The 14093-nt window shown below is 35.4% G+C and overlaps 1 protein-coding gene across 2 annotated transcripts in view; it reads left to right on the forward strand.

Annotated features, from left to right (window-relative positions):
* The window catches only part of DSC3 (desmocollin 3), a 42670-nt gene extending 29553 nt beyond the window's left edge, over positions 1–13117 (forward strand). The window contains exons 12-17 of one of the 2 annotated variants that reach the window (XM_081078656.1): positions 873–1097; positions 3323–3550; positions 5780–5901; positions 9112–9369; positions 11168–11210; positions 11289–12960. In XM_081078656.1, coding sequence (XP_080934782.1) covers positions 873–1097; positions 3323–3550; positions 5780–5901; positions 9112–9369; positions 11168–11194 — 860 coding nt within the window. In that variant the 3' untranslated portion in view covers positions 11195–11210; positions 11289–12960. Of the gene's footprint in view, positions 1–872; positions 1098–3322; positions 3551–5779; positions 5902–9111; positions 9370–11167; positions 11211–11288 lie in introns of both variants that reach the window. The other variant, XM_081078657.1, reaches the window with a different exon arrangement.
* Positions 13118–14093: the final 976 nt, after the last annotated feature.

The raw sequence follows: 14093 nt of genomic DNA on the forward strand, positions 1-14093 counted from the left end.
GGAATTGCAGAATAATGCAAATATTTTTGTGAACAATTATTCTTGTGATAAATACATGGAATTTTTAGATATTACTTTAAGGACTCTGCTCCTATTTCTCCTAATTGGCTATCAAGGTAAAACTACTTAGAACCAACAAGCTGTGTCTTAATTATTTTTATATCCCCAGTAAGATGGGACCTTAACTGCTTATCGATCTCTATGTTAGAGGACAATGAGACTGAACTCTGGGACTAGATGAAATGTTCTCACCAGACAAAACTCTTTATGTCACTTTACATCGAGCCTTTAAATGGCTCAGCTGACTACTAGGTCAAAATGATTCTTTGCTTGAATTCTGTTCCTTAAAGTAAGCCAGAGCTTCTCAACCCTGGTTTCATGTTAAAATAATCTGTGACACTTAAAAAATCATCAAGGTATAGACACTACCTTAGACTAACTGAGTCAGAATCCCTTGTTGGAGAGCCGAGGCATCATATTAAAAAACAAAAAATCTCCCAAGGTGGTTGGAATGTGTATCTGATTTGGAACAGCTTTTCTGTAGTCTCTTGACTGCTTGTTAACATCTGCACCAGAAAGAACCCAAGGAAATAGAGTTTGAAATTCAGACATTTATTTTTACTTTTTGGTAATAGCTCTGGTAAAAAGTTTATTGGCAGTTATATCTGATATTATCAACGGCAGTTCTCATTTTAGATGATTTGCAGTTTTTATTTATCCGTCTATGTTCTTACTTGCCATTTCTTCTAATAACCCAGGGTTCATTAAAAATAACCATGTATCATATTTAGAATCTAGTTGATTACTGTATTTCCTTAAGAAACTATAAACGACTTTACAAACGACACTAAGCCTTTTTCCTTTCTTCCTAGATGGTAGATCATGCACTGGAACACTTGTAATTAACATTGAAGATGTGAATGATAATGCACCAGAAATACTTCAGAATTATCTAGTAATCTGCAAACCAAAGATGGAGTATACTGACATTTCAGCTGTTGACCCTGATGACCTTATCCATGGTGCACCATTTTATTTCAGCATGCCAAACACTTCTCCAGAAATCAACAGAATATGGACCCTCTCCAAAGTTAACGGTATTCAATGAAAAAATTACGATTAATGTGCTCTGAAATAACTGAGAATGGACTTACTTATTTACTTACATGAAACATGTAAAATTGATTCTCATTAACGTATTTTAGAAGCCTAAGTTAAACTTCATCAAATATTGTATGGGGCCTACGTTATATATTGTCCATAAACTGAAAAAAAATCATAATTTTTATGAAGGCAAAATTTACTTTTACAACAGACAAAAGAGCTTTGCTAAAATATTGAGCAACTTATTCTTAAGTTTTATGTTTATTTTTTATTTTCGTTTTTTGCTGTTTATTAAGTAACTCCAGTGAGGTGAGGAGAGAACAGAGGATGGGCGGTTTAAGTTTGCTTGCAAGCAAACTCTGGAAATGTGGAATCTGAGTGTATGGGACAAGCACCCTATAGCATTTTGGAAGGAAACATGGTGGGATATGGACAGAGGTCTGGCACTGGAACTTTCGGGGCAGTCTCCTTGGCAGTGATTTCTAGGCAGTGTAGTTCAGCCACAGTTCACTGCTTCTTTGTTCCCGGGTCATGCTCTTTCATGCAACTGGACTTCACTGTATGCTGTCCCTTTAGCCTTGAATACCTCCCTTCCTATTTCTTAGCTTGATATTAAGTCATAATATTTATGGAGCACCTACTATCTACAAGACACTCTTCCAGACCCTGGCGATATATACAGAGATTAACAAGACAGACATGACTCCAGCTCATATGCTCACATCTAGGAACTCTTTCTCGAAGTAGAAGGATTAGCACCATGACCTTTTGCTACCTTTATATAATGCTTTTTCACGTTGTATTATCATCTGTTTACATTTGTCCTCCAATATATACATGAGTTTCTCAAGACATTTGTAATACATTTTTGTATTTCCAGCACCTAGCCCAGTGTTTAGTAGATGCTAACTGCTTAATAAATGTTTGTTGAATCAATAATACATTAATAAATATGCAAAAAAGGCGGAAATACTAGGGTAATAAGGAAATCAGTGTTGTTAGACTTTAGAAAGTTTTAACAGAAATGCTATGAGATTGGGTGGAAGGAAGTATGGAATCTGGTGATGGTACCAGGCAATGGAGAAGGGCTTTTGTACAGTAGGTGGCAGCTGATATGCATCGGGGGTATACAAGTAAGACAACACTGCATCCAGATTTAGGTTAAAAAGGTGACATTGGTGACAATTAGGAGGACAATTTGAAGAGGGCAGAGCTGAGTTGCACGGAAAAGCAGAGGCTGATGCCCTCGCATGAATGAATGAGACATGACTTTGGCTCAGTTTGTGGTCTTGACGGAGCAGAGGGATTTGAAGGATCTTACCATAGACACAGTATGATCCTGAAGGGTCAACATAAACCCAATTCCTTGGGGAAGCTCCAGGAATGAAGTGGAGCCAAAAATCTTTGAAGTCCTTTTAAGCACGGATTGTGAATTACAGATGGCTTCCAGGATATGCATGATGCTGTTAATACTTTGTCATTTCACTTACTGCATTGCAAAAACTCAGGAAGGTTGTAATTGTCATTGAAAGTGTGTGGAGCTTTGGGTCAGTTGATAATAAGGTCATTAAAATAAGGTATTGAGACTGTTGGAGGAAATAGCACAGTCGGTAAATATGTATTGTTATATAGACATAGCTGTTTTTGTGTAAGCCTTATGGCTAGCCTAGGAGACATTAATTAGCTTTCTGGTATTGAGACTACTTCTGGAGGCAAGGCATTAATCACAAAGTGTCTATTGTGTTTTGAAAAATTGCCTTATCCATAAGGTTAATGGACAGGCACCAGAAGGTAAATGGATCAGAGAATGTGAACTTAAAACATCCATTGTTTGTAACTGTGTTCTTTATGAGTGTCATAAATTGTTACTACAGAAAAATGCTTGAAGTGTATGTGAAGAGCCAATCTAGAATTATTAGTTTACAGATAAGGGAATAAGTAAGGCACCATTAAATATTGTTGAAATGCTAAATTATTTCTTTAAGTTTCTCTAATGCTAAATTATTTCTTTAAGTTTCTCTCTAAAATTTTACAATGAGGAACACATATGTGGTTATGTTAAGGCTTGAAAACGATGAAGATAGTCATTGATTTTTATCCATTTTCATGTGGCAGGTGGTTCTTTGAGAATAATATCTTTACCAACCAGTGTGGTAAAACAAATGCTAAGGGAGAAACACATGTTCATTAAAAATATAATTCTTTTATTTTCTTTCAGATACAGCTGCCCGTCTTTCATATCGGAAAAATGCTGAGTTTCAAGAATATAATATTCCGATTATTGTAAAAGATAGAGAAGGTCAATCTGCAACAAAAACCTTGAGAGTTAATCTGTGTGACTGCACTCATCCAAGCCAATGTGTGGCGACTTCAAGGAGTGCAGGAGGAATATCACTTGGAAAGTGGGCGATCCTTGCGATACTACTGGGTGTAGCATTACTTTCTTGTGAGTCCTTTCACTTACTTAAGGTTAAAATATAGAAGAAATAGCTGAGTTCAGGAAGAGGTCTTTGAAATTAATCTTGTCCAACCATCCACCAGATGTGAATCCCTTTTACAAATTCCTTTTGTGTTATTATCTGAATTCTGATTAACATTTTCTGTGAACAGGAGCAAGATCCTTTTTGAGATAAAAGATTTCATATTTGGACAGAACTGCTGAAAATTCCTTAGACTGTGCTCAATCTGTCGACATATAACTGTTATTTCTTGGTCATAGCGCTACCTCTTTTAGTACTATGAAACAATCCAAAGCTTTTGCTATATCAAAGCCCACTAAAAGCCATGTTCATTTCATGCCTTCTCACCATTCAGCCACAGACTTATGGAGATGTTCAGATTGCAGGAATGTCTCTTTTGATATTACTTGCTGATTTTTCATTCTATTAACCTCCTCACGAGTTGTGTAGTTCCCAGTGGCACCATATCTTTTCCTTTCTTTATTTCCACTGAATCCTCCAGGTTACATTAGCTGTTGTTCCTTTATTCTGTGATAAGAGTAGTGATTAAGGACAAGACTCGTAAATCAGACTGTCTGAGCTTGTACCCCAGCTTTATCATTTGCAAGCCATGTGACCTGGGGCAAGTTACTTAACTGTGCTTCAGTTTCCCCATTTGTAAAAGGAGATAATTACAGTAGCCTACTTTATGGAGTAGCTCTGATGATTAATTAATGCATGGGAAGAAGCTTAAAACAGTGTGTGGTATATTTCTAATAAGTGTTCATTATTTCTCATCAACTCAACAAAATAAATACCTATCGAACACCTATGATATCCCCCAAACTGTGTCTAGGTGCGTGGGATTCATAAATGAACAAATCAGACAAGAACAAACAAAACCAGTCTGTCTGGAGACAGTAAATTAATAAATAAATAAAGTGTGGTGGATTAAAAAAATAGAGCAAAATAATTAGGATCTGTAGTGCTGTAGAACGCGTGAGGGGATGAGTAATGATTGCAATTTTCAGTAGATGATTAGGTCAGGCCTAAAGGAGAAGGTACCCTTTGATGATTTTTGGAAAAGGTGAGAGAGTCAGCCAAGTGGAATACCTGGGGAAAAGGTTTTCATTCGGAAGGGAAAGTCAGTTCAAAGGCCCTGAGGTGAGAGTATGCCGGGGGAAATCAGGGAATGGCAAGGAGGGGAAGAAGTGTAAGACATGGAAGCTGAAAGGTCCAAGGGGCCACACAGAGTAGGTAGGGGTTGGTGCACTTCTTTTGTAAAGATTTTCAGTTTTAACCAATGAAATCTGACCATATAGCAAGAAAGCAGCCATAGAAAATATTTATATGATGGGTATGGCTGTGTTCCAGTAGAACTTTATTTATGGACACGCAAATTTGAATTTTATATAATTTTCACGTGTAATAAACTATTACACTTTTGATGTTTCCAGCCATTTCAAAACATTAAAACCATACTCATGGGCTGTACAAAAACATGTGGTAAACTGGATTTGGGGGTGTAGTTTGGCAATCTGTGGTATCAGAACTTGTAGAACATGGTAACGAAATGTTGTTATTACTGTTAGTTTTATTATAACATATTTCAACCTCCCAAAATTATGGTGTGGAGTGAAAATTCTGACTAGACAAAATACAAAGTAGGTTCAATTATGAGACTTGGAGATAAATCTATTTTGGGAAAAATGTTTTGTCATGCTTTCATATAGGCAAACCAACCTTTAGGGAGTCAATAAATCTCTTTTAAAGTCTTTGGCTTAAAATTCCAAAAATATATTTAGTTTACTTAAATAAACCAGGTGAGGCAATACGTACTTCACCTCGAGTGAGTGGCCCGGCTGTTTGTGTATTTTACCTCATATGGCCCTTGGTGAAAAACATTGAAAAAAGTTTTGACACCCTGGCTTAAATAAATGTCAGTGATGTTTTTTGGGGAAAAAAAGTACTACTTAAGTCATGATTTTAAATACTTTAATATGATGGGTAGAATTCAAACTCTTAAAAAGCGCTATCATCAAAACATACGTATAATCATGCCAAATTTTAAAATCTAAGCTAAATCATGGTCTGTTAATTTAGAAAGGTCAAGGTGATTCATGGGACACAGTGCTTAGTGACTTTATTTGCCTCCTGTGTACCCTAAGATGCAAAAGATGGGTATTTTATTTTGTGTATGTTAAAGTTTATATATTCTTTTTTTTTTTCAAATTCAGCTGTTCTGCTAACTTTAGTATGTGGAGTTGTTGGTGCCAGAAAAAAAAAAGGTGTTCCTGAAGATTTAGCACAGCAAAATTTAATTATATCAAACACAGAAGCACCCGGAGATGATAAGGTGGTAAGTAATATTTTTAAATGAATATTTATCTTTGAGTATCTCCCGTAATTTCTTAATTCATCCTCATGAAGTTATTTTGACATTTAGGAGTTAATTTATATTTTCAATTGAGCCACATTTTGTAGGCATAAGTATTTTAGCTGTCAATATTCAAATATTTATGTAGTGGCATTTATTAAATTTTTTACACCAGGTATTGTCTGTTATCTTTTTTCTACTCTTTAGTGTTATGACTTAAAACCTGCACTTTGATGTTGTAAATTTATTATAACAATCTTTTTGGCTCCTCTCTACAATGTATATTTCCAGATATTGTTTTTCTCTTTAACTATTTATAATAGGAAAAAAAAACTTGCTAAAAGCTATGAAGATAAACAAAGAAAATATCAAAGAAACATATGTTTTTAAAAAGTGTGTGTGTGTGTGTGTGTGTGTGTGTGTGTGTGTGTGTGTGTGTGTGTAGAGTGGAAGATTACTGCCAGTCTCTTTTCTTATATATTTCTTGGGACCTCTGAGGTGTTTGGCATTATGTTTCTTGTTTTTTGGGGAAGTATATAAAAAAAAGCTCTTACAACGCATGTTATCTCCTCAAAAAGATTTCAATTTATTTATGAGAAATAGAATCTACTTTGATACGGAAAATAAATAGGCAATGACAGTAAACCATCAGCACCAATGTGATAGGGCATTGTCTGTGTTCAGAGACACTTCCGACACATAAGTATTAATATACACCTGCCACCTGGATCAATTGGAAAAGGTCTGGTGAAGGAGGTACAGGTTACTCTGTAATTGAAAGAGAAGGGTATGAAAGTGAAGAGATGTTGGGAATAGCTAAAGGGGAGGAAAATAACCTAAAGAATAGAAAAGGAGGTGACAAAGTTTAGGGATTATTCCACAAATAGTAAATAAATTGATGTGAAATAGAAGAAATGATGTTTTAGAACAGAGGCTTGAAACTAAAGTTAGGCTTTGCAGGAGAGGATATGAGAGGAGTGGGAGATGGGACTTTCATAGGCCACGCTAAGGATTTTGGATTTATTCTTTCATAAAGGAGAGCCAGTCAAGGCTTTTCTGTACAAAAGCAGCCTAAGGTGATCAGTGTGATGCTACATTAGCAGGGTGATCAAGGAGAAAAGGAAGCCATGGAGAAGGAGTTTCTGATACTCTGTGAGAATCAACTTTGGGGAATGCACTCGGAGGTGGGCAGAGAGTAGAGAGAATGTGAAACAGCGCTGTGGGCTTAGCCCCCATTTTAGTTTATTTTCAATTCTCCTCTCGTTAGCTTAGAAATATGATCTCTGAACGTGTATTTATAATGACAAAATTATAGTATCAAGGACCTTTGAACATCAGAATTTTTTTTTTAATAATAGAAATGTACTGTAGCAGCAACTTAAACCAAAAATATAGAGTAACAGTGCCACCAAATGGCTACTTTTTAGTTCTCTTTTTCCAGTTTTTTTCCCCCCTAAGGCAATGCGTATGTAAGACTTTTATAGGTATTTTTCAGGTTCAGTAAATCTGAACTTGAAAATCTTTCAGTTTAGTTAGAGACTGCATGTTAAATAAAAAAGAAACATAGTCAGATCTGACACACTGAGGTTCCCTCTGTAACTAAACTTCTCACCTGTGGTCCAGAGGATTGGTGTGAAGTTTCAGAGTCAAGTTAAAATTTAATCAATCAATCTTTTTTATTTTAGAACATTGCCTTGACTCTGTCCTTCTCTAGTTTTCTCAAATGTCCTTTTGTTTGAAACTGAGCTTTTGGAAGGAAAGGTTTATACTCGATTACGCTATGATATTACTTCCTGTTCACTCAGCACTCCTTGGAATTTCTTTTGACAAAGATTACCCGTGGCCACTATTTTACTTGAATCCAATGAGTGCTTAATTTACTTGAACCAGTGTTTATCCTACTTTGATTTTTTTTCTACTTTCATTATTGACTTTTTTTTTTTACCATACTTCTTTGCATGGCTTTAGAGTCATGCCTCTTTCGTTCTCTTTATTATCTCAATGGCTATTCCAGATGAATTTTGTCATAGCTCTAATTCCTTCATCCACCCCTTAAAAGATGATTTTTCTTGTGGTTTTATTCTTAGACCTCTTGTCTTTTAGTCTACAGTTTTCTCTGGATGATGTCATTTATTCCCAGGGCTTCGCTACCACCCATATGGTAGTGACTCCCCGAATTCTATCTCCAGTCTAGATCTCTCACTTGAGTGCCCCCCACATATCCATATACTCATCTTGGACATCCCACAAGTTTCTCAAGTTTACCACGTCCAAAACTGAATTGCTCATTCTCCTCTCACCCACAAGATCTTCCTTCTTCCCTATTTCAGTGTGAATTCTATCATCAATCTAGTTGCACAGCAGAACACATACGGTAGAAATTATTCCTGACCCTCCCCTTTGCTGTCTCATCCATCTAACCACCAGTAAATTCTCTATGAAGTATAGTCACTTCTTTTAATCATCACTGTTTCTACTTTGGCTTAGATCATTATCATTTTTCACCTAAAAGAATTCAGTGATCTCTCTGATTACCATGACATAATTTCGTTTCTTTCTTATTTGTCTTTCACATTATTGCCTAGAATGATTTAAAACCTAGGTTCCTCCCCTGTTAGGAAAACCCTTCTTCGAGTCCTCATAATCGCAGGATAGTCTACATTTTTTAGCACGGAATGTAGGTCTTTATGACTTCTGATCTTTTACAAACTTTCCAGCTTCCCCTCTCTCTCTGAATTCTATGTGGTAGCCATTCTCAACAGGCTGAAATTGAGGACCTCTAAAGAATCCTTTGCCTCTAGACCCTCTTACATTTCTCAGTAAGAGTCCTTCAGCTGAGTTTTCCAAGTCTACTACAGTTAGCATTTCTGGGTTTGAAATTTAATGCTCTTTTTCTGTGCTCCTATAGCATTCCTTGTTCACCTACGTATCAGAATAATCCTATTCTTTAAATAATTATCTATTTTTTGCCTTATTGGAATAAGAGCTTCTTGGAGCCACTGAAGGACCATGTCTATCTTTGCATTCCTAGATCGGCATATAATTGGAAAATGATAAATGTCTGTTGAAAGAATGAAGGAATGAATTAATGAATGAATTAAAAAGTTGAATAAATATTCTTTCTCCCTTGCCTTTTTGTGACTTTACTTGAAATCCATATTCTCCCCATATGAATGATCTATTTTATTTCAGTGTTCTGCCAATGGGTTTATGATCCAGACAATCAACCACTCTGGCCAAGGTATTTGTGGCACCATGGGATCAGGAATCAAAAATGGAGGGCAAGAAACTATTGAAATGATGAAAGGAGGACACCAGACCTTGGAATCGTGTCGAGGGCATCATCACACTCACACCCTGGATTCCTGCAGGGGAGGACACATGGAGATGGACAACTCCAGATACAATTACTCAGACTGGCATAGTTTCACACAGCCCCGTCTTCGTGAAGTGAGTTTCCCTAAGCTATTTGACTGCAATTGAAGTGTCCAAGTAGAGAACAATAGGAAATTGAAATTAACATATATATGTTTAAGAAACTGCTTCTCTGTATTCTTTATTGCATCCTCTTTCTCTGTCATTCTCTTGTTATTTTTTCCCTCCTGCTCTTTGGTTGTGTTACATTATTTAATGTAAAAGAGATTTTATTTCATATGCCATATTCTCTTAATTTCTAAAATCTCATGAAAAGTGGAGGTTTCTAATATCCCTCACTAAAGTTACATTTCAATTTTAGGTGTGTGTTTACCTTCTTTTAATATAGAAGAATATGAAAAAAAAAACTCATTCCTCACAATCAGAAAACTCCCCAAATCAAACCTCAGTTCCTCTGCATAAACAAAGTTTCTGTACACAATTCTAGGATGAACATTAAATAACATGATCTAACTGAACTATTTTTAATCTAAAAAGCACCGTGCAAACATAAAGTGTTTTATTCATAAGAAAGCAGGGATATGAAGAAAGGGATTTTCCATCCTAAAAGCACATCAAAATCCCCTGGGGAGCTTTTAAATATATTAGTGCCTGTGCTCTACCTTGAAAGATTCTGATTGAATTGATTTGGCTTTAAAAATAATTTTTAAAACAATTTTTTATGTAAAGCTCCTCAGTTGATTCAAATGTGCAGCCCTGGTGGAGAACCGCTGGATTAAATATTCTTTCTGGCACTAAATTTTCACTTCTTTGATCAGAGGTACCGTTGTAACCAGAAGGTACTGTTGTAACCAGAAGTCCGTCCAATCCTTTGATGGGCTGAAAATGGGCAATCTTCTGCGACACAGCTCTAGCTTATTCTATGTCGATGGCATTTTATTTTTCATGAAATTCAAGTATTAATCCTTTTTCTCTTTCTAGACAGTCATTTCATGTAATATCAGGTTGAGAAGGAGCAAAGCTTAAGAAGCTTAAGAACACTCTTAGGAGTGTTTTTCAGTGTGCCTGTCAGGTAATGGGATGTGAGGCTAAAATGGTCGTGACGAAAGACAATGGATAATGTAACACAAGGAAATAAGCTCTGGCTGAGAGAGGGAGTGGGCACACAGGGGAAGAAGGGAGGAGGCACCTGAGTGTGACAAATGACAGACAGGCCAGTGACAGACCACGAGGGTAGATGTGGCTGAATGTTTGGCCTCTGCATTCCGAAGGCCAGGTTTGTGCATGTGGGTTATGTTATTTTTAATGTCACTGAAATTTTTGAGCATCTCTATTTTGTCCTGTTTTGGCTATCTTGGAAACTTGATTCTGAAGCCAATGAGGTAATTCTTACCGACTTTATAATTGCATATAATATGTAGTGATTTTAGGTAACATCTATTATCTATTTACTACGTACTGGGCATAAGGGTATTTTTCATGCACTATTTCATCATTTAAAAATTATTCTGTGAATCACAGTCTATATTCCTATTTTAGATGTAAGGAGAGGGAGACAAAAATATTTAGTAACTTGCTCAAAGTCATGTAGCTAGTTGGTAAAGTCAGAGCTATGACTCAGAATCAGGACTGTTTGACTATTGAAGCTCAAATTCCTAACCAGTATGGTGACTATATTGTCACCATTCTGTGTATTAGCCTGATCTCTAGATCTAAATTTTAGGAATAAGCATTTAATGATAATTTAAATATACTTAACTATAACATTTGTATACGTGTTTTTGTATTAATATGGATTACTAGTAATGTAAAATATACTGACTTTATGGTATGGCTGTGATGGAGACCAATCATGTGCATTTTTTGTATGTAGGACTCCATTAGAGGACACACTGGTTAAAAATAAAACATAAAAGGTAAATAAAAAAATAAATTTTATGTTTGTATGTTTGTGTGTTTAAAACAATAATATAGTCCTTTTTTTTATTTTACAGAAATTGGATCTGTGTAATCAGAATGAAGACCACGTCCCATCTCAAGATTATGTCCTTACATATAACTATGAAGGAAGAGGATCTCCAGTTGGTTCTGTCGGTTGTTGCAGTGAAAAACAGGAAGAAGATGGTCTTGACTTTTTAAATAATTTGGAAGCTAAGTTTACTGCATTAGCAGAAACATGCACAAAGAGATAATGCTACAATGCTAAAATTAGACATGCTTTTGTCAGATATTCTGGAAGTTTCCAAAAGGAATACTGTAAAATTAAATTTCAATTTTTAAACATATACATATATATGAATATATATGAAGTTTTCTAAAGTTTGAATTATGCTAATTACCATTTTGTGTTTTCAAAACAATTTGTTGCTTATCTTTTCCAAGAAATTTAAATGTTAAAACAGATTTTGCCTTCTTTACTTATGAGTAAATGGATGACTAGCAAATCTCATGCTGCAGCATTGGAATTAAGGTTTATAAAGGACCTGCTCTTTTTACAGATAGTTTCCCAATATGTATATTGGGTAAGTATTAGTCCAACAATAGCTAAATTGTACTTAATTGAATATACCAGAATAACTATCTGTTCTTGTTCCAGATTTAGATTTAAGTGGAATAAAATTATATCCACAGTATAGCAAAGTATGATGGATTTTTAGCTTTAAAAAATCAGTAGTACCTAGTCAGTAGCCCCTAAGATTTCTAGAATTTTGTTTTCCTTCTGGTTAGCAACATTATCATGAAGAGCAGCCTTATCTACTCGATTGTCCTAATAAAATTCTCAAAAAGACAGTCACAACTTTAAATTACACCAGTAACTATAGAATAGACTAAAAAATTGTGTTGTTTTTATGCTTTTGAAAGTGTGTTCTATGGTACATAAAAGGGTTACTATGAAGAATATAATTTCCCTTATTCTCAAGAAACAAAATTATATTCACCATACAGTGAATTATTGTCCGTATTTTAATGAAACATACTAACAATCTTTATTGAGATTATAATCCCAAATCTTAACTTATTTTTTCCCTGTGATTCAGGACTACTATCAATAACTTGCCAGAAATGAAAATTGTACTGAGAAAAAGTTGCTTTTCTTCTCTTGAGTCTTGTACTTTCATATTTTCGTTTGCAAGTATAACACATGTAGCTCTTGTTTTCTCTCAAACAGTGGTCACTTGCAATTAGACTACGTTATCCTTAGATGATTGTGGTTATGCCTTATAGCCTGAAGAAACAGACTCCAATCAGTTATAAGTAGCAACAAGAAATAAGCAGGCATTTTCATTCACTACCATTTTCAAAGAAAATATATTACTCCTTCTTAAGGCAAATAAATATTACAACATGCTGTAAAGAATCAAAAGAATATAGGGAAACTTAACACCTAGGTGCAATTTAATATCTTTCAAGATTGCTTAAATTTTTCAGTGCTTCTCAAATTTGTTGTGATACCAGTAGAGCCTCTGGAAGATCTGTGGAATACTCCAAGGAAATGACGTTTAAACTTAAAATAATGAATATCAAAATTTATTATAAATCTGTTATCACATTATTGTATAATCATTTCAAGTGATAGTTTAAAAAATAGAGAAGAAATACTAGGTATCACTGCTTGAAGAAAATTTTGGAAGAAAAACATTTAAGAATAAATTAGCTTAAAAATTTTGCAACTGTGAATTGGGACCTGTTTCAGCCCCCTCTCCTGCTACTCCCCTCAAAAATTCTTCATTTGACAGAGTTTATTGAGCTAGCCTATGAAATGGCAATATTCTATAGGAATATAATTTGAACTGAATACACACACACACACACACACACACACATATTTAAAAAGAAATGAAAACAAAGTGGAAGATGATGATAATTTAAAATGAGGCTGGGATGTGGTGTGTCCTACAATAGAAATCCAGGGTTTAAAGAGACAGCCTCATATGCTTACCTCTTATGTGCTGCATGATAGCTAAGCATATCAAGAAATAGTTCATGTTCATTTGTGTAACTTGTTTAAAATGGTATACAGATAATTAGACTTTTCTGGTTTCAGTGGACATGAAAGGTAACCAGGTGGAACAGTAGATTTACTTTGCAATCTATTTCTGCCCCTGCAAATTAGGAGCAAAATGGTGAATGACTATCATGTCTAAGCCTCCCTGACTTCTGGTGACAGGGTTCCAGAGACGAATAAAAACATTTTTTAACTTAATTCTGGTGAAAATAAATCCTATATCACCATTTTTTTCTCCTATCAACTGTCATTTAAAAAAAATTAGAGCCAAGTAACTACATCCACTTGGCCAGATTTTAGAGAATAAGGAGAGCTCAGGGAGATATGACTGTTCTAAGACCGAAGCCCACAAATCTGTCACCATTTGCACTGTGTTCTTATCAAAGCCTGGGAAATACAAAATGCCGTTTCCCTACTCACTGCCCTATTTTAAAGTGGCATTGGTGTGAGTCAGCCCTCTTCTTTAGACTCTCTCCCAGTGCTGCTGATAGCACTTAGGTGGCAAATATTCCAGGTTGTCAATCACCTTTCAGTATGAATTAATTTTTATGAGTTTGCTTTCTTAAGAGGATTTTTTAAATAATAGAAGAAATAATAATATTGAATATGTGAAAGAAAAAGACTGAGTGTTCATTTGGGGGATATAAGGAACTTTGGTAGACGAGGGGGTATTTGGGGGGTCAGAGAGAGAGCTCGTCATGAAAACCCAGGCCTTCAAAGCCTTGAGAGACTCCAAGAAAGGGATGTGAGTGGCAGTAAAGGCAACACTGTTTGCTTCCAAGTTTTCCCTAGG

The sequence above is a fragment of the Rhinolophus hipposideros genome, assembly GCF_964194185.1.
Source record: "Rhinolophus hipposideros genome assembly, chromosome: 17".
NCBI classification, from domain to species: Eukaryota; Metazoa; Chordata; class Mammalia; order Chiroptera; family Rhinolophidae; genus Rhinolophus; species Rhinolophus hipposideros.